We start from the raw sequence: 22,175 nt of genomic DNA, 5'->3' as shown, positions 1-22,175 counted from the left end.
CAGGAGATTTTTCGATCTGAACGAAACCGGCGAACCAAACTTGATGGTTACCATCGGACGAAAGCTGTGAGTGAGGCAGATCGATTGAAGTGCCCTGATACCATGTTAGACTCCATTATCAGAGTCAATCGGAGAAATCTCAAATGAGAAGAAAACCCTAAAACGAGAGAGAAGAGATAGAAAAGGAAAGATATTTTTATTATGATTCTTCTTTTATCCTTCTAGAAAAAATGAGCTGATGTATATAGTCAAACATGACTTATTACAAAACTAACTGGGCCCGGGTATTATACAAATTGGGCCCAAAATAATAAAGCTAAAAGCTAATCAGAAATTAACTATTGGGCCTTGTATTTGAGGAATCCTTCGGCCCAACAAAACCTAAGGAAATATTTTTAAAGTTTTTATTTTGCTTTAGCATGTTAAACCACTCTACTCAATTTTACAAGGTAGAGTAGTTTCGGGTTGATCAAACCCGCCAAGAACAAAACTACGCGGCAATTGCGCTACACCGGAGTAGCCTACAACCGCGCAATCAAAGGCGTTGGTAATTGTAGCTGTATATAGTTGTACTAAGTTCGAACTATTGCCACACAGACGTAATTAATGCAACGGTAGTCTACATTTACTAACTCGAAGTATTAGACGCCTCTGATCAGAATATGCTATAATTTTTATGTGATTACTTTGTCGTTTTCTACTTTTCAGGTGATTCTTATTGCTATTGATTTCTCGATAAAGTTGCCATTTACGTTGAAGCAATCTATGGTTAAAGCTGCAATTGAGGTGTGTACTTCTACTTCATTGTCATAAAAGTTACATTTGCTTATCTGATTTTTGATCAAAATGTTTGGACAGGACCACTATGTAAATTTATTAGGGTTTCATTGGAAGTGCAAGTTGGGATCTTAAATCGTTTATATACTCTAGTAATAGAAATGATAAAAACTATGAACAAGAAAATAATTTCGTTTCCGAGTAAAACTACATTGAATGAACTGTTTGCTGGAGAAAAGTGATTTTACTATGGAAGTCTTTTACCTTGGTTATTACTCTAATTTGACTTGTAGTTCTGCCTTTGGATAGTTTTCCTTTTCCCTGATATTCACGTAGAATTATGTAACCCGTCTTACAGATGCAATGTTACCTGAGGTTATGATGGATCATCTGCTTTCAGTCCTCATGATTACAAATGTGTTAAACGCATACCTTATGAAATAACACATCACCAGCACATCTTTTTGAGTCCTCCACAATGAAGAGTTATGATTTCTGCATATTGCATGCAAGGGATGCTGGACATAGAGTTTGTAGAAGTTGATCAGTACCTCTTTGGTACTGTTTATTGAATAAAATTTTACCTCTGATCATTGAAAAAAAAGGGGGATGTCGTACAGAGAGTCCATTCTCAAAGCTCTAGTGTAATCACAAGATAGTTATACCGATTGAACTAATCCAGGGGTAGTTAGATCAACAGGACCAAAAATGTCAAGCACATAGAATCCAAAGTACACTTGTTAAATCAAATGTTTGGTTGCCTATCTTAAGTATCACATCATACAACCACGCTTCAATGCTATATTTTTTATCAGTGAAATGAGAGTTCTAACAGGCTTTGGAGGATCGATTCCACGTATGTTGCAAAATACAGGGATGAATAGTGGCTAGGGGCGGAAGGCCAACCATGAACGAACATGGCTGGTTTTCTGCGAATCTATTCAGTAGAGTGTATGATTTTGATGGCCTGAGGTAAAGCACTCAATGGGCTAGGGTGACCATTGGTACTCTTCGACCGCTCGACGTAATGGGGACAAGATGATGTGACATGCTACGGTTGAATTGTGAATTGTCACAATGAAAAGTGATTACTTCAAGAACTGTTGAGAGAAGATTTGCTGGAGAAATCTTTCGTTTTTGACTTTGAATTGATGAGGAATGATTGCATGTTTCTTAATATAGATTAGGCTGCTTCTCTAATCGGATCATAAGTTCCCTTTTCAAGCTCTTTTAAATAGAAAAATAAAACTTCTCTTTCACCAATCTCATAACTCCATCAATTTGGAAATGTCTTCTGACAATTTCTTGAACTTGTCTCTCATTTATATCCACTTCCTTGCTTTCTAACAGTCCACCTTATGTACTTCACTATGTAAGCAGGTATTACCTTTGTTAGCCAGAAGCTCCACTTATTGTATGAGCATACGTCCTTGGGGCCAAATTTTCAGGGCTGCGCTGTAAACTCTTACCTTCTGGGTTGGCCTCTCCTATCCTATTGTTTTAGGTAAAGGATGGTCAGATAAAAGGAATAGAGTGTGTAAACAATATCTTTATGAGGTTTCATTTTGCTAGTTGTTCAGAGACCAAACCAAAATTTTGACCTTATTTTTTGTGTTTCACATTCATGAATTTGGACGGCAGGACTTGTGCAATTCTCTATCAAAAGAGATCTACTGACTTGGCTATGATTCAAAATGGGGAAGGCATCGGAAGCACATTGCACATTCATTAAGTTTTTTGAAGGAAACTAATTAGCAAAAGAGATTATCTTGAGAAGCAAGACATCATGAAATTCTGCTTATCACAATAGACATCTCAAAGCACATTATTTAGGCAAGATCGACATTAAGATCAAAAGTACCCTAAAAGTTCAACAGTAGGTGAAGTGCTGATTGAGATACAACTTCATAACTGTCAAAGGAAGAAAGAACTATTTAGGGATATGAGATATGATTGCTCTACTAGCTGATGGATCATCCACTAATGAGCTTAGTAATCAAATGGAAGTAGAGGAATATCACTTGGTTGCAGAAAATTTCCAATTTAGAGGGGGAGCTGAGACACATTGGCAATAATCGAAGTTATCAGATCCAGGGTGAATCTCTGACAGACAGAGATCTACTACCACCTATATCCCAATTTATATGACACTTCCATTTTGGGATGTTTAAACTGTTCAACAGCATTTTAGTAATTCTATATCTTGCCCAATTTTTAAAAGTTCAAATCTGTTTAACTACAAACTTAAACGTTGACGTGAAAGTAATTTTTCAGTTATTACCATGATTTTCCCCCCAATTTATACAATGAACTCCATGCCTAGTCAACTGGTATCTGCGCAACATAAAATTGAAAAAATGAAGTATTTCTTTTACTAGTAGATAAGAAGTGTTCTGAATATTGTGCTTCTTCCTCCGACTTTAATTAGCCAGGTTATTTCGGGGAGTCAAACTGAAACAATTTTGATTTGGTTCCAAATGTTGATTAAGTTCCATTTGCAAATAAATATTACTGAATTTAGGGACTATAAAAGTACGATTATTAGCCACAAAAGTTGGACTTTTTTGAAGGAATGTTTGGGAACTTGTTAGATCGATAGCTCTGCGCAACTTATTTCCCTTCAAGTATTTAGCGTGGTTTTTGTTTTTCGTTTTGAATCTATCAGCTTCATCCAGCTCCATTTTGCTCTTTTCTTCTGTATCTGCACGTGACAAACATGTCTTAAATCTTCGATCTTATATATTGCAGGGAGAAGAATTTGATACCTTGCAGATTTTTGTCGACTTTCTATGTTTCCTTCCAGGAGCTTGCTAATTAGGTTACAACTTGTGAGTTTGTCTAATTAGTTTGTTTGTCAATTGGCAAGTGTATTGTCTTAGCTTGGCTACTTTATTCTTGCATAATGTCCTTTGAGCTCTTTTGCTTGTTATTCCGATTCTTCTGTTAATTTGACTGGATCAAAGCTCTGAATATCACGTGGCTTATCTAATAGGTGCACTCAGATATTGATGGCTCATTAAATATTATGTTTATCAGCATGATCATCAAAATCTTCTCATTACAGTCTCAGTTTTCTTAGTAGCAAGTTAATCACAGTTATCAAGAATTCTGCATAGATCCATAACGAGTATGTGTCAGAACTGGAGCAAAAAAGCTAATCTGTCCTGTCAATTGCATCTCTTTCTTTTTCTTCGTTTTGCTTTTCTGTTTTTGTTTTGCTCAATAAATTTGCTTCTACTTCTCTTGACAGTAAGGCCAATCATCTTCGTTTTGAATTTCTGTTTTATTACATTGATCTAACTTTGTAGAATCAAAGGGGAAAAAAAAAGGAAAAGGAGCTAGAACTTCTGAAAATTATGGTCAGAAATACAGCTTGTTCTTATCTCGTCAGAAACAATCTATTTTGACAACTCATTTGAGAGTTGTGATAAATCATTCTAAAGCAAGAAGGTAATCCTATTAAAATGGTTAACGAGGAAAAGTTATAATTATACTATTATACGAAACAAGAGATGGTTTCGGAGGGAAAGTAAAAAAAAGATGGTTATAGATGGAAATGTGTCGCTGACGGAAAACTTTATCACGATTATAAGGTGGCAAAAATGAGCGGAAGAGCATGCCAAAATTCATGGATGCGGTATCGACTTTTGGGGGTATAGCAGTGTGCTAAAGTTCATGAGTGCATATCGGTTGCTGCAATTATGTCATTGATGGGAAACTGATTAAAATTCTTTCATGTAAGTTAACTTTGACGTCAAATGCACGTTGAGCAGCCATCTTTCCTTTTCCCTTTGATTAGCCATATATTACCAATTTATTGACGGATTATTGCCCACTTCTAAGTTTTAAGTATTATTCTTGAAGAAGGTTCTTATACACAAGCGCAAAATTTTGCATTCTCCATTACTTTTAATACATTTCACGTCAACCCTCTATTGCTAGACTCAAAAAGAATATGCTCATCCCCATATAAAGCCCCTCCTCAACCCACCCAAACAAGCAAAACAACAATATAGGAACTTTTTCCTGGTTCGTATGATGGCCACTTTGCTGCAATTTCTTCTCCGTTTACTGGTTTCACAGCTTGTAGATGACTTCCTTTTGTCATGCTCTGGATAAGTGCTCCAAAGTTAGTAATTTTGTGTCATTAGACATGTAATGAAACATTAGGGCAACTGAAGTCAGTCATGGTTATGTCCAAATTATCAGAACTCCATACGTGCCCGGAGGCAAAATTTAGAATTCTAAATTGATGGGTTCGGATTACCATAGCCCATTTTTCCTTTCTGACAATCAAAGCAACTTGAATAAATGTATCTATTTCAAAGCTATTTAATTATATTTATAGAGAACAATCTGAAAGCACTGGATGCACTCCACGCTTGTGCCTGGTTTCTGGCGCTTTGAGGAAGTCAAAGGTGCATAAAGGATCTGGCTGTATCTATTAAAATTGGGGCCTCAATGTTATGATATTGAAGTTTTAGTTTTTTCTTTTCCTGAGAACTCCTTCACATGAGCTTTTGCTGTTATGTGTCAAAAGTATTGCTAAATTGATGCTAAAGCTAACAGTATTTCAAAGCTATTTAATTATATGTTTATTGTTGCATGACATTGTAAACTGTGATAGAGCTTGATCATTTGTTTGTGTTGCTGGCTTTCTGCATTGCTGTGGCAGGACATACTTTTCTCAAGATAGTAGGGGTCTCTTTGCATCTTCTTTTTATTTTTTTCATTTTCTTTTGGCTGGAAGCCGCGTTCACGATCCGTTGTTTTTTGGTCAGATTGTGTTCATAGGTATTCTTGAAAATAAGCGATACCACTGTCACATTTTCCACCAAGATAGCAGAAAGGAAGAGTCAAGATAAAAAGCCAAGACAGTCATGGAAGTTGAGGTACGCTCAACATGGCCTAGACACCGACATTATTAAAAAAAAAGCCTATGTCTGGATCCTTTCAGATATACATGATGACAGACAAGAACTCTTGTCTAAGTTTCACTTATTTGTTTTGATGTGTAGTTTCAGCTTAAGAATCACGACTCATGCACCAGAACAGGGGAAACAGAATAGTTAGAACTACGATGAAGCTATTAAAAAGCTTAGCGTCAGTTAGTGTTAAAAAGTACACAAACACGGAAATACCTAGGTAGCTTACATTATTAGATTATGTTTCTTAATTAAGTAGATGCTCATCAGTGGGCAACCCACTGCAGTCCGACAAGAATGAACTGGCTATCCTCCTACTGTTAGGGGCCAACTTGATAGTAAGTAGCCTTTGAGTAAACAAAGTCCACATTCAGATTCTGGTGACCTCTACAGTCGAAAAGTCATTCATAATATGTAATTATAGTTACGCTTCAACTCATCATTCAGTAACATGAGAAACCAAATGATTAGTGCAAAAGTGATAGCCATAATGGGTTTCATTGATAATAAAATACTAGCATTAGTCTCTTAAAGCCAAATATGCTCTTTCTAGTTTCAATGATACCTGAGAAGAGTAGGGAAAAGCTGTAGGTACCTTCAGCTATTAATCAATACAACTAGTAGATTATTTATATCCCTCATCTCTCCAGCATTAACTTTTTCTTGATGGTGGGTGTACTTTTTGGGGGCTTTTGTATTTAAAAATGTAGGGAGCCTCTATGCTCTTAAAGAAACATAGAAAATTAGAGATCATGATGCTGATTGTATTTCTGTTTTATTTTTTCACCTGAATACTGCAGAGTACGGAATATTCATTAACATTTTAACAGTATAGCACAGGCCAGTGGCCAGGAAACTTTTTAACTTTATCTTAATAAGTTGTAGTTATGAGGAATAATTCCTTCTAGTTGAGAGTAGATTCAGGATTTGAAATCAGTACATGGATTAGACCTGCACTCATTACTAGAAAAAGAGGGGAAAATCTTTGCCTGGTTTGTTTCACGATCACTTTTCTGCACTTTCTCTTTTCGGCTAGTTTTGAGTTGTTGACTTGCTTTTTCCTGTTATGGTAAGTACTTCTCCTAAATTTAGTATTTTCGGTGATTTAGGTAGAAAGATTGAAACATGAGGGAAGAGAAGTTATTTATGACTATGTAGAAATTTATCTGGAGGGAAATCCAATATCCATTATTCCTTAGTGATAATCGGGGCGAACTTAGTGCATGTGTGCGTGCGCATAATTATACATGGAGAGTTCGATCTTAAATTATTGGCTACTCCATGCTTACATCCTCCCTGTCTATGTGTAGTATGTGGCTCTTGAGGAAATCAAAGGTGCATAAAGTATTTAGTTGTATCTTTTGAATTTTATAGCAACAATGTATGATGTTGAAGTTTTAAGTTTATTCCCCTGAGGACTCATGCGCTCGAGCTTTTAGTATCCCCCCTGAAGACTCAGTTGATGCTAAAGCTACCGTGTGCTTCCATTATCATTATCATGGGAATGACGAGGATTAATCTATTGTTGCATGACATTGGACTGTGACTGCGCTTGATCTTTTTTTTTTTTTGGCTGCATAGGTATGACATAGGACATGCTTTACCCAAGATAGTAGGGTCTTTAGAATCTTGCTGATATCCATTATTAGGTCGAAAATTGTGTCCTATTTGCGTTTTTTTTGGGGCTGGAACCAGCATTGAAGATCAGTTTTTTGGTCAGATTTGCTGTTTGTTGAGGATTCTGGCTTTGGAGGGCTGAGTATTGGTTTGGTTATATGAGCCGTCGTGTGAAATGAAGGGTGACTGATGTAGTCCACATGGAACTGGGGAACTAGAAACATAACTTTGTTTTTGTTTTGTTTGCGAACAAACAATATTTTGTCAGGCCTTATGTCTGGATCCTACCCTCCATTCTCTAAGTTTTCTTATGAGTTATCGAATTACGTAGTTTGACAAGGAGTTTCAGCTTAAGATTCACGACTCATGCACCAGACCAGACTAGGGGAAACAGAACAGTTAGACTATGATGAAGCTATAAAAAGTTTAGAATCACTCAGAATTAAAGAATACACACACATGGGTCTAAGCAGCTTAGTTTATTAGATTATGTCTCTTAATTAGTGGGAAGCCCACCGCCGTCCGACAGAAAAGAACTGGCCTTCCTCCCTACTGTTAGGGGCCAACTTGATAGTAAGTAGCCTTTGAGTAAACAAAGTCCATGTTCAGATTCTGATGACATCTAAGTCAAAGTCATTCATGGTAAATGATTTTAATATACTTCAACTCATCATTCAGTAACATGAGAAACCAAATGATTAAGTGTAAAAGTGTAGGCTGATAGCCATAATGGTTTCATTTTACAATTAAAAATTTAGCATTACAGACTCTAAAAGCCAAATACACTCTTTAGAGTTTCAAAGGCACCTGAGAAGAGTAGGGAAAAGCCACAGCTATTAAACAATACAACTAGTAGTTTATTTATATCCATCATTTCTCCAGCGTTAACTTTTCCCTGATGGTGGGGGTACTTTTCTTAGGGCTTTTGTATTTAAAATTTTTAAAAAGTGGAGTCTCTTGGTCTTAAAGAAAATAGAGAATTAGTGATCATGTTGCTGATTGTATTTCTGTTAATTTTTTTTTAACCTGAATACTGCATAGTACGGAACATGCATTAATAATATTGCAGTCCGTTGGCCACAAATCTTTTCGATTGTCTTACTAAAGTTGTTCTTAGTCATGTGTTCAATACTTCCTCTTGTAGAAGTAGATTTGGGATTTTGAATCAATAGGATGACTAATGCACTAATTACTCTTTTCTGATAATGAGTGCGAAACCAAGAATTTCAATAAGGATGTTCGCTATTAATATATATGTATAATAAGTGATATTTGACCTATGTACACAATATAATTTTTCGACAAATAGTGTTCAATTGACCACCTTTTGCAGCTGTAGCTCCGTCCATGAATGAGTAAAAACATAATATAAATATAAATATGCCTGCATCTGCTGGTGAAGGCTACATCTGCCTACAATTTATGAATTTATTGTGAAAAATAATACAGTACTAATGGCCGATTAATATGTAAACTAGTTGGTTGACTCTAGAAAGATGAGCAATGTTGAATAAGATGAGATGAAAGGAGCACTAAGCTTTTGTTTGCCAAATCGCTTTCAACACCCTCTGATGATAAACTCGTTTGAAACATCCAAATCAACAATGGTCAAGTCATTTTTTGGTTAATGTCTTGACCAGATTTTAGTTATTGAAGTACATAAACGTGTTACGTTGTGTTTTGCCACTGTCCAGTCCATAGGATATAGTTGCTACTTGCTACTATGTTATCATGTATTGACAACCAAAACTTACTTTCCGCAATAATCATGTTATCGATTAATGCTTATAAGAGAAATTTACATACAATTGCCTTGCCTCCTAAGTGATTTGATTGTATAAACCGGTCATTATGTCGAACTAAAACTCAATAATTATTCCCAATGGGGAGTAGTAGTTGCCTATTGGGAATGCTTTTTGTTGCTTCAATACCTCTTGTCTGCCTCGAAAGTGATAGCCAAATATTAATTAGGCAATAAGCACCAAGGATGAATATTTCTTGACACCCATGAATAGTGCTATCCATTGTAATAAGCAAGTTTTATTTAGCTGTCACTCTTGTGGCTATAACTGTCGCTCTTAATTTTCTTAACACCTTGAAATCTTCCTTATCCGAACAATTTCATTAGAAGTGGTAATTAGATTTTGGACTGACAAAATTTAGAGGTTTAAGAATGATTGGACAAGTTATGATTAGTGAAATACAATTCTAACACAAACTCAATTAACTTTTCCCAAAACGTTGAGGTGGAGTTAAAACTGTATCATGTTTTATATGAATATTTAGCTAGGACATGTTATTTTTGCAAGTGGGAATAGACTGTGGCAAGTCAACACATGCTGTCATTGGTATGGATTATGAAAGTTGTTGTGGTAAGAAATCTATCTATTCCCATAGCAGAGATTAAGACATAAAATACAAAATTAATTTTAAGTGTTAAACAGATATACCATTTAGTAGTTTTAATTTCACTTTGCATCACGTTAATGTATATATGTTTTATCTTATAAAAATGTTCTCCCTTTTATCTTCTAATTCGCATTATTCACGAACCTACTCGAGCCCAGCTCCCAAGAACTAAAAGAATCCCAAGGTCCACTCTAATAAGTCCTTCAGCCAAAAATAAAAAAAATATTTTAAATAATAATAATTAATAAGTCATTCATTGACCCGTAAAATATGCAACTATAAGACTTGCAAACAGAAGCTCCAAATGGACATTTTTTTAATCATTATGCAATAAGCCAAATGTACATAATATCGTCAATCTTAAAAGGGATTCTTGATTAAACATCACTAAAACTAGAAAAACAATAACTGCCACACAATGAAAAGAGTTCCTGAACATTAAAACTTGAGGAACTCTTTTTGTTTTCTCCCCTTAATTTAAATAAATATAATTATGGAATAAGGTTTGCTGAAAAAGCATCAAGAAATCCAATCCAGTTCTCATCATCTTCTTCGCCTTCCTCTAACCTTGATTGAGTCCAATATTCGTTCTGAGGAGTCCTCTCCATTATTTCATCATTTCTTGCAAACCTTCCTCTTATGCGAGGTCTACTATCTGCTAAAGTCTTCCTGCACTCATACTGATATTTGACGACAAAAAATAAAAATAAAAATAAAAATTTGATGTGAGATTTAATAGAAACCAAGATAGAAAGTATGAGTGCGAAAGATGTAATTTTTATCATTTTGGAAGTCCTTATTGTGGTCCCTAAAGCGCATTAACATCTAAAGGACATATCATAAGTCTTGTATGCACATGGTACGTGCCATGCATATGTTAATTAAATATAGGAAAAATAATATTCGAAAAGTGTATATTTTTTGTATATCCATTTTATATGTTATATGCAAAAATTATACAAATTTTATACGTTTTTCGGCTACAAATGTAAATAGTTTCTGGCGCTGGCTAAAAGTGACAAAAGTCCTTAAATATACTATCCAGAAATACTACTACTTGGTGTCATCATCTGATGAGTCTTAATCCGTATTTTATTATTATATGACAAAATATTATAATTATCGGCTAAATTAAGTGAACAACGAAAACGCCAAGATTTATTTATTTATTATTATTTTTTTAATTTTAAGAGTCGGTACATGGTGAAAATATGTCATCAACATCGTTACCTTAATCTTTTTATTAAAATTCCTTTGATTTCGCTTGCTTCTGTATCTCTCAATCCGCTCTTTCTTCTCTTCAGGACTGTATCTGCTAGCTTTATTCATTCCTTCAATTATGCTGTTACTCTCACTGGACAAACTGCTTTCTGACCGGTGATTATGTTGCAATAGGTGCATTACCTGTTACATATATGTAATGTGAAGTTAAGAGAAACAAATTTTCATAGATGTTACGGTGTAAAAGAATGTTCACATTTTAAGGTGACCTAAATTAAAAGATAACTATAGGTAACCGTCCATAAAAAGTATCATAAAAAGTCTAATTAGTAACCTGAAATATAAGGTAGATTAGCTGTTACAATATTTAAAATACACAAGTGTAAGAAATTATTTACACTGTAAGTGTATGTAAGTTATATGTATAAATAAAATTCCTATAAGATATATAAATGTGTGTAGATTATGTATTGTAAGAGTTTGACTTCTGTGCATTAACAGTGTATAATATTTGTATACCATCTTAAGTTATGATTTACAACAACAAGTAACTGTCTATAGTAATCCTTATTTAACCGGTTAAAATACACGATTGATAGCGTACGTAAATTAATGTATATGAGTTCGTTAAGTAGTGTACTTCACCTGCAAATCGCCGGTGCTTAAAACTTTTCTCACAGAAGTAGTTTCTGAGTCAAGAAAACCAGTTGGTGAAGAAATCAGTGGACAAAAGCCCTCCATATTATTCTTGAGAAGTGAGTGACTGCTTATGCTTCTTTGAATCAAATTACTTGGATCATGTATTCCATAACTTGTAACTGAACTAGGAGAACCATAGCTACTACAACTACTACTGTTATAACCAACCTCGGACTTCAATGGAGATAATGAGTCATATTCAATATTATTCACAGAGGGTATGGCCAAAGGTGGTGGTAAAGAGACCAGTGGCATAGTCTGTGAAGTTGGAAAATGTGTATACACATAACTAGATGTGTTTTCCATATGATTGTTGTATCCGTACATAGTATATTTGAGGTTTTGAAGAAAGAAAGTAAATAAAGAGTGAAGCTTTAGTTGAGATTGAGAATGTATGAGAAGACAATTGGAGTGCACAAACCTTCTTAAAAGGAAATGGACAATTTGGAGAGTGACGTGGAAGCTGATGTCATTTTTAATGAGAGTCGTTGACTTGCTAATTTCTTTTAAAATCCCATATATATGTATAGAGAAGATACGTTGGTCTACATGCTTCTGCACTAACACTCCCTCAAAGACATGTATTGTTATATATATTGTAGGATGTAGCTAGAGCGAAGAAAAAAAGGAGAGAAAGAGACTTCTCTAAGTGGGGTCATTACAATCTTGATTTGATCATGTTGCGTTTAGCCAAATGGTGCGTGGATCAATGTCAATGAAATGGGGTAGAATACTAACAATAGTATTGATATTTTTTACACTGTTAATATTTATAACTTAAAATTCTATTTTATGAAGTATACATATGGCATACACAAAATTATTACCACCAAAGTTTATTGTCTAGTGATATCAGTTGAAATATTCGATAGACTATTATAGCTTGTTGGCCAAGCTTCTCCAAGGTCAAAAGCACTTTTTTTTTTTTAAAAAAAAAAAAAACTATTTTTTGTTTGTTTAAAAGTTGAAGTATTTGACCAAACTTTTAGAAGGCAAAGAAAATGCTTTTGAGTAGAAGCAGAAGCAGAAAAAATAGTTTCTTCCCAAAAGTATTTTTTGAGAAAACTACGGTAAGAAGCGCTGTTTCTGAGTGGCCAAATACTAATTGCCACTCAGAAATGCTTTTCAAATTAATTAGCCCTTTACAAGTTGCTTTTCACCAAAAGTACTTTTGAGAAAAAACTTTTCAAAATAAACTGATTTTAGAAGGTTGGCCAAACAGGCTATAAGCCTGAGTTCGAATTCACACACATGCTAGTCCTTAAATCAGAGCAATCAAATAAAAATTTAAACTTGATAAAAAATTTCTATACATTATTGATCCACAGATGTTAAACTCTTCATTCACACACATGCTAGTCCTTAAATCAGAGCAATCAAACAAAATTTTTAAAACGGTAGGTAGAATAACACCAGATCTTTGTAACCTAAAGTAATAAGATATCATATAGCTCAACAGAACTTTTTAAGACAGCGTTAAGCCGTTAACCATGAGCCAAGCTCTTTCAAAGTATAATTTAACGTAAGTTGATTATAGTTAGTGCTCTATTAACAATATGGTCAAACTATGAAGCTCTAGCTTGATTAATGTATTTTTTCTTTTCTTTTCTTAATTTCTTTTGGGGTGGGGTTTGTTAGTTGTGATATACTGTGGTCCTATGAATCTCTTTGCAGTACAATTCTGAACAATCAGGGGTGGAGCCACAATGTTGGTTTCAGGTTGGCTCAACTCAGTAATTTTTGTTCAAACGCTATAATTGTATAAAAAAATTCAATGAATATGTATAAATTATTAATTTAGAACTCAATAACTTATTAAAATAATTATAATCCTCAACCCATAAGATTCAAATTCTAGCTCCGCCTTTGTCAACAATAATCTGCCTTCAAGAGACATCAATTCCTACCCAACTTGCATCTTGAAAATAGATGCAATAAGACCCCACCACTTCAGTCCTAAGCTTCAAACAAGGATAATTTTTGTAAAGGATAAATAAAATCTCATTTTTTAATCTCCAGCCATGTGACGGGCAATATACGATCTTAATCATGTTTTTTTTTTCTTTTTTCCTTTTTAATGTAATAGCTTAATAGGTTAGGGATGATAATGTCTAGGCTATTAATCATCATTAGAGAGACATCATATGGTTCAAACTTCCAAATTGGATGTTTAATCTCTTATTTAGTGTCATTAATAAAGCACTTTCCACATGCAACCCTTTTCCCAAAAATGGCTGAATTGACTAGTGACATGGTTAAATGTCACATTCAAACTCATGACCTTTTTTTTGCCTTTGCTCAAACTGCACTATCAGATTATATAATGTTAGGGTTAGTGGACATGTTATTCTGTATGTGTCAATCATCTTTTATCTGATAGAATTTTGAAACTTGTATTTCCGTCTTGAATTTGGATGTCTATATATATATATATATATGACAAATACTTTCTTGAAGAAAAACTTAGAATTGCAAACTAAAACCACGTTAAATATATGTATTAGGCATTTTACTAGTGAGAGTGGTTTATGTGGCGGACAAGACGCAGAAAGCGAGGTTGAGATGATTCGAACATGTGAAGAGGAGGAGTGCAAATGCCTTAGTCAGTGGCGGAGCCACCTTATAGGAAGGGGTGTCAAATGACACCCCATCGCGGGAAAAAATACACTATGTAGGTAGGTAAAAAATTAATTTATATGTATACATACTATGTATTGACTCCCCCTTAATTTTATGATATGTTTATTTTTATATATTTTGGCACCCCTTATTGAAAATTCTGAGGTAAATCGAGAAAGAATTAGGGAAATGTGATTAGACATGACATGATACATTTTCAGCTCACTGAGGACATGGCTCTAGATAGGAGAACATAGAGGTCGAGAATTATGATAGAATGTTACTCCCTCCGGTCCAAAATAAGTGATTTTTTGGCCTTTTTTCTTGCGGTCCAAAATAAATGATTTTTTCAGATATCAAGAATGAATTAATTATTTTTTTTTTCCTACATTGCTCTTGGAGTAATTAATGTTGGAGTACGTGTTAGGAGTGTTTATGTGAAGAGATAGTAAAGGTTAATATGGTCAATTTTATTGCTAATTAATGTTAAAAGGTGAATTTCTTAATATGTGTGAAAACAACAAAAAAATCACTTATTTTAGGTAGTCGAGCAATTTCTCTATTTTTCGTGGGAGAGCTAGATTCTTATTCTTCAATTTTATTACTACCGTTATTTTATTACTTTGTTTTTTTAATACTATTTTTATTGTTAATACTTTTCTTTTCTTCTGTATTTTCATCATCATATATTTTTTACTCTTAGGTTTGAAAATACTTTTCTTGAGCCGAGGGTCTATCGAAAATAATCTCTTTATCTCACACAAAGTAAGGGTAAGATTACATAGATCCTATCCCACTTATAGGATTACATTAGGTACGTTATTATTATATTAGGCATTTTACCGAACTTTTTATGGTACTCATATGTGAATGATACATTCTATGATTATCTTTTTTGAAGGCTCTTAAAGTTATCATATTATGCTTTAAATTGCAATACAAGAATAAACTATAGGAGCAGACCAAATTGTTGCCAATTTCATACTATAGTAGAACGTATCTAACATGAAAATATTTTTCTTCCTTTAACGCACATGTAATTTCAGACAGGACGTTAGACTATGGTCATTGAGTTGTATGCCTACTTTAAACTATTATAGAGGAGCCAATTTTATCAATAGATTTTAGGTCTGTTAATGTCCTCTTACATTTGTGAGAGTGATTTTCTTTTATTGAACCGATTACGTGCATAAGTGGCGGGACTCGAATTAGCTACGACGTTACTTTGATACGGTATTAAATTGAGCGAGTACCTCGTTTTACACTAAGTTTAAATTGTTAAAAAGGAAACATTATGCAATAGCTGCAATGTACAAATTTAGGGGTGATAATTTGAGTCCAAACCCATTTAACCCGTCCAATCCATTCAAGGTTGGGTTGCCTTGCCTTTTTCTTGAACTCAACTCATCTTTACCCAGCCCATTTCAACCCGTTTAAAGTTGGGCTGATTTTTAGCCCTTGAGTAACTTTGCTAAATTATCTTAAAAATATTTATTTTTTATGTGATATATTATATATGACCATAATAAAAGAAAAAAAAATCTTATTTCATAATTAAATAATTCATAAGAAAACAACATCCATTAATTAAAGTTTGATAAGAGTTGGGCGAGTTGGGCTATGACCTAAATTTTACCCAGCTCACTACATTCCAAGTAAATTTTTGGGCTGGTCATTGACCTGCGCCCAAAATCAGCCCAATCCGTCTATTTGACACCCCTAGTGCCGTCGTTGTGCTAATTATTCTACCTTTTAGATTATTATCCCGTCCTTCTTTCAATACCTCAATTTTCTTTGTGTAGTTGAATTTTGCATTTGGGGGTCATTTCAAGGCTTCTAAATTAATCTACAGAATTATTACAAGGGCATGGGCTGAGCTAGAGTACAACTTACAGGTTCAACCGAATTCAATGACGTTGGTCTAAATTTTGTATTTGTCTCAAGAAATTCATTAAATATGCAAAAATTACTAATTTAGAATCCAATAAGTGGAATCCCGAATTCATAAACTTCAAATTCGGACTTCGCTTTTAAGAAGAGAATTTCTCATTGACTTAAAATCATGGATATGATGATACCCCAGTTGACATTCGTTAAATTCTTGAAAGACTTAGTTGCATATTCATATATAGGCATATCAATATGGGAATGAGACTGGGGACCTCTAAAGCATCTTTTATTTGTTGCTCTTTGTACTGGGGAAGGGTATGTAGGTCCTTAAGAATCATCTGCATCACTTGTTATGAAATGTATCTTTCTGTCTGCAAAATATATGATGGTTTTTTGGACTTCAAGAATTTTTCTGCATGTTAATGCACAAAAGAAACTAGCGAGATAGTTATTGTCTGAAAAATCTTTTTGACGTTTCGTTCGTTTGTTGGTTACTATCTAAGTCTATATGTATGAAAACCAATCAGAAACCTAAACATTTTAGTATGAGCTCTGTTGCAATTGTAAGTTATTACGAAACTATTGCGTACCCATAACAGTAGCTGATTAGCTGGCACCACCACTTGTCAATAACAAGGAAGTCTTGTCCACCATGCTAGTGGCAACAACAACAAAAACAATAAACCCAGTGAAATTCAGGAGTGGGGTATGTGAAGAATTGTGTGTACACACAGACTTTACCCCTACCTTATGAAGGTAGAGAGACTGTTTTCGAAAGACCCTCGGTCCGGAGAGGCTGTTTCCGATCAACCATGCTAGTGGGATGATCGGAATTCTGGTGTCAAATTTAGCCCAGAAAAATATAACTTGAGCTAAACACATCTATTCATTAGCGGATCATTTTGGAGATAACCCAAGTTAACACCATTTAAATGTTTGGCTAATTTCACTACTAAAAATCTAGGAATTACCTACCAAAATTTTGCGACCAAAGTTGGTCGGTCAAAAAAAGAGACCAAAGTTGGTCGCTAATGGAGAGAAAATTATTAAATAATTATTTTAAATAATTTACCGACCAAGGTTGGTCGCTTTTTGGTCGGTAAAGTGGTCAACATGTTGACCGGGCTGGTCAGACTTGCTTGATCAAAGAAATATTAAAATTAGCGACCAACTTTGGTCGCTAATGTGGGACCTAGTTATAACGTTTTAATAATTATATTATTATTTAAAATATTTTATAAAATATAAATAAATATTTTATAAAATATAAAGAAATCCTATTTAAAATTACAGGTCAAAGTTGGTCGGTTAATATAAGGGAAGCATTTACCGACCAACTTTGGTCGCTATACTTTAATTTCTGGAAAATAACCGACCAAAGTTGGTCGGATATTAGGTCAACATTGATCAAAATTAAAAATCACTTTTATATTTACTATCTAAATAATATAAATGTAATCCGTTAACACTTTTGTAATACAAGGGATGAATACACTAACATATACTATAACATGCTATATATGTATATATATATATATATATATATATATATATATATATATATATATATATATATATATATATATATATATATATATATATATATATATATATATATATATATATATATATATATATATATATATATATATATATATGTTTTGTTTTTAATATTCAACGATGCATCTGAGTAGGTTATAAGTCGATGAATCAATTTACACACATATATATATTTGATGAAAAATTATATATACTAATGAGGATCTTGACAAGTCTATCAATCCCTAAAAGAACCCGAATCGTTGAATATTAAAAACAAAACGTCTCGACTTATATCAATTAATCTGTTATAATTAATTCATCGACTTATAACCTAGTGGTGAATGAATGTAATTCATTAACTCTGTTATAATACAAATAATGAATACAATAGCATATACTATAACATGCTATATATGTAGTTAAAGTAGCACGAAGTGTGTGTGTGTGTGTGTTATATACACACACTAACATATACTATAACAAGTTATATATACGTTATAGTATTACAGTGAAGTGTCTGTGTGTGTCTCTCTCTCTCTCTCTCTCTCTCTCTCTCTCTCTCTCTCTCTCTCTATATATATATATATATATATATATATATATATATATATATATATATATATATATATATATAGCGCTAGGAACACAAGGTCGGGTTCTTTTAGGGATTGATACACTTTTAAATTGATTCATCGACTTATAACCTACTCAGATGCATCGTTGAATATTAAAAACAAAACGTCTAGTTTATGAATTGATCTTTTAGTTTATAAATTGAAATTTTAGGATATGAATTGAACTTTTAGGATATGAATTGGACTTTTAGTTTATGTATTGGAATTTTAGTTTATGTGTGACGATCCGGCCAGTCGTCTCATGAGTTACCGCTCCGTTTTCCCCTATTTCTGCTTCTTTATGCTTTGTCTATTCGTTTTATGTGGTATTGGGTCGGTCGGATCGAGTTCGGAAAGGATTTGGTAAGGTTTGAGACACTTAGTCTCTTCAGAGTGAGTTTAGGTTGGAAAAGTCAACCGGATGTTGACTTGTGTGTTAGAGAGATCAGATGTGAGTTCCGATGGTTCGGTTAGCTTCGGGAGGTGATTTGGGACTTATGAGCATGATCGGAATGAATTTTGGAGGTTTGGAGTAGATTTAGGCTTGAATTGACGAAATCAGATTTTTGGCGATTTCCAGTTGATAGGTGAGATTTTGATATAGGGGTCGGAATGGAATTACGAGAATTGCAGCAATTTTTTGTGTCATTTGGGATGTGTGTGCAAAATTTCAGGTCATTCGGGCGTGGTTTGGTCGGGTTTTTGATCAAAAGCGGAATTTAGAAGTTTTTAAAAACTTAGGCTTGAATCCGATGTGTCTTGGTCGATTTGATGTTGTTTGAGGTGTTCTGAAGATTGGTACAAGTTTGAATAAGGTTTTTGGGATATGTTGATGCCTTTGGTTGAGGTCCCGGGGGCCTCGGGTAAGTTTCGGGTAGTCAATCGGGCCATTCCATGAAGTTGGAACCTGCAGAAAATTGCAGGTCAACGCTGCAGAAAAATGACCTTCGCGTTCGCGAGAGGGTCCTCGCGTTCGCGATGGGTCAGTTGAGAAGCTGGAAATTTATCCTTCGTGTTCGCGAAGGGCTGGGCAGCTGTGCATCGCGTTCGCGGGGGTGTTGTCGCGTTTGCATAGAAGGAATGGGCAACTAAGCTTCAAGGGGGAATTTGTTCATCGCGTTCGCGAGAGGCGGAACGCGATCGCGAAGGTTGGTCTGAGCAAAACATCGCGTCCGCGATGGGGAGGTCGCGATCGCGAAAGAGGAAAAATTGGTCAAGTTAATTTGTGCTTCGGGAACGCAAGACTTTGACCACGTTCGCGAAGAAGGATTTCAGGCCTGGGCAGAAGGTTTAAAAGGTCGTCTTGTCCGCAAATGTGGGGTTTATTTCTTCTATTGTTGGTCATTTTTGGAGCTATTTGAAGGAGATTGAAGATGGATTCAAGGGGAATCACTTGGAGGTAAGAATTTTGGACTTAAACTCGATTCTATTGTGAAATCTACCTAATGAATCATAGAATCTAAGCCTAAAATTGAGGAATTAAGGCTTGAGATAAAGAGACTTTAAAATGAGAATTTGAGGGATCATTTGGACTCCGATTTCAGTGTTCTTGGTATGTTTGGACTCGTGGGAGGATAAGGATTCCGTTGATGTAATTTTTATCGAGTTTTGAGATGTGGGCCCGAGGCCCGGATTTGGCCAATTTCAGGATTTTTGGTATTATTTGATTATTTTCGCTTGGACTTCGTTCCCTTAGCATATTTTGACGCCGTGATTTTGATTTTGGATAGATTCGGCGTGAGTGGAGGCCGATTCGAGGGGCAAAGACATCACAGAGTAGTATTTTCACCGGTTTGAGGTAAGTAACCATTGTAAATCTAGAATTGAGGGTACAAAACCCCGGTATTTGACTTGTTTTGATAAATGCGGTGACACACATGCTAGGTGATGAGCGTGTGGGCGTGCACCGGTAGGTATTGTGACTTGGTCCGTCATGTAGCAACTATTAAACCACATATTTGATTTGGAATCTTATATTATTCCGTATTTTAGTCATTTATACTGTATTATAAGCTGTATGCCATGTTTGGGGCCTTGTGCCGACCTGTTGAGACCCTTAGGGGCATTTTTACTATTTTTCTTCACTTTACTTGTTGAAAGCATATCCTCAGTCATGTTTTACCTGTTTAAATGTTTAAAACTGATTTTATGACTCCACTTCTAAATGTGAGGACGGTTTGGACTGAGTTCCCTAATTTTTACTATTGTGCCCGAGAGGCTGTGAGGTTAATAACTGAAAGAGGTTGAGAACCTAATGGTGATGATATTTATATATGTGTGAGTTATGGATCGGGCAACACGCCGCAATGATACTTATATGGATCGGGCTGCACGCCGCAACGATATATATATTGGATCGGGCTGCGCGCCGTAGCGATATGACGCTTGGGCTGTAGGAGCCCCTCCGGAGTCTGTACACCCCCAGTAAGCGTAATCGACTTTAAATTATGGATCAGGCTGCACGCCACAATGGTTACTATGATTTCTATTATTATAAGATATTAATGAGCCAGAGTGCTAAGAGTGAATACTGGGTGACGAGAGTGAGTCAGGAGTGACTGAGAGGCTTCCCGAGAGGCCATGATCTGAGTGATACCTTGCCCGAGGGGCCCAGTTATGATGTTTTCACTGATTTCACTCTTCCTTTAAAATAAGCCTCTGTTGAAAAATTGATAAGTATATGATTTTAAGTGTTTAAACTGAAATTGATGATTTTACGACGAAACTGGTTTTAAACTGTGAAGTTGACCTGTTATCTTGTTGTTTATTCAGTTATATGATTTTTAACTGCTCGTCACTGCTTTCAGACCTTATTTACGTTAGTTACTTATTGAGTTGGCATACTCACGTTACTCCCTACACCTTGTGTGCAGATCCAGGTGTCCGAGTGGCAGAGTGAGGGTCCTCAGCTGATCTAGAGTTTGCTGGAGATTTCAAGGTAGCTGCATGGCGTCCGCAACCATGTTTTCTCCTTCTTATCTTGTTCTTTTCCGCATTTTCTAGACCTATGTTGTATCAGACAGTCAATTATGTAGTAGAGGCTCTAGACCTATGTTCTTTTCCGCTCTAGTTCATGTTTATTTGACTCCCACTTATATTTTATTGTTTTTAAACACTTATTATGGAAATTTGGTATTTAAACTTGTGCTAGAAAAATAGTTTTATAAAAGGAATTTGCTGTAGTTAATGGTTTGGGTTGACTTGCCTAGTAATGTGATAGGCGCCATCACGACCGGGTATTTGGGATCGTGACATTATGAATTGGACTTGTAGTTTATAAATTGTAATTTTAGGATATGATTTGAACTTTTAATTATGAATTTAGCTTTTTGGATATGAATTGAACTTTTAATTAATAAATTGAAATTTTAGGATATGAATTGGACTTTTAGTTTATGTATTGGAATTTTAGTTTATGAATTGGACTTGTAGTTTATAAATTGTAATTTTAGGATATGATTTGAACTTTTAATTTATGAATTGAACTTTTTGGATATGAATTGAACTTTTAGTTTGTAAATTGAAATTGTAATTTATAAATTGAACTTTTAATTTATAAATTGAGTATTTTAGGATATGAATTGGACTTTTAATTTATGAATTGAACTTTTTGGATATGAATTGAACTTTTAGTTTATAATTTAAACTTTTAGTTTATAAATTGAAAATTTAGGATATGAATTGAAATTTTAGGACATAAAATTAATTAACTAAAAAAAGAGTAGGATATGAATTAACTAAATTAATTTGTTCTTGTTTTATTTGTATAGATGGAACATCGTACTTAGATGTACAATAGGAATTATCCTAGTCGGCGGGGATTGTGGGAGGACTTTGTAGAAGGGGTTGATGACTTTATTAA

General features: G+C 34.6%; 1 protein-coding gene and 1 long non-coding RNA gene across 9 annotated transcripts; one reads left to right on the top strand and one right to left on the bottom strand.

Moving 5' to 3' along the window:
• The first annotated feature begins 426 nt into the window (after positions 1-426).
• LOC107783988 (uncharacterized) lies at positions 427-21,432 on the top strand. Of its 8 annotated transcripts, none has more exons than XR_001647589.2 (5): positions 427-614; positions 709-786; positions 3,526-3,605; positions 5,559-5,669; positions 21,187-21,432. It is a non-coding gene; the product is annotated as an uncharacterized LOC107783988 (long non-coding RNA). The 8 variants fall into 8 exon arrangements; XR_012702335.1 differs by lacking the exon at positions 21,187-21,432 and adding an exon at positions 20,044-20,107; XR_001647590.2 differs by lacking the exon at positions 21,187-21,432 and adding an exon at positions 14,153-14,367.
• Positions 10,014-12,366, bottom strand: LOC107783987 (uncharacterized). Its single transcript, XM_016605030.2, has 3 exons — positions 11,595-12,366; positions 10,959-11,132; positions 10,014-10,408 (listed from the first exon to the last, which is right to left on the bottom strand). The coding sequence occupies exons 1-3, from the start codon at positions 11,973-11,975 to the stop codon at positions 10,220-10,222; spliced, it is 744 nt and encodes a 247-aa protein (XP_016460516.1). The 5' UTR covers positions 11,976-12,366; the 3' UTR covers positions 10,014-10,219.
• Positions 21,433-22,175: the final 743 nt, after the last annotated feature.

The sequence above is a fragment of the Nicotiana tabacum genome, chromosome 18, assembly GCF_000715075.1.
Source record: "Nicotiana tabacum cultivar K326 chromosome 18, ASM71507v2, whole genome shotgun sequence".
In the NCBI taxonomy this organism is placed as follows: domain Eukaryota; kingdom Viridiplantae; phylum Streptophyta; class Magnoliopsida; order Solanales; family Solanaceae; genus Nicotiana; species Nicotiana tabacum.
The sequence above is the reverse complement of the archived record's forward strand: the minus strand, read 5'-3'. Positions and strand labels throughout refer to the sequence as shown.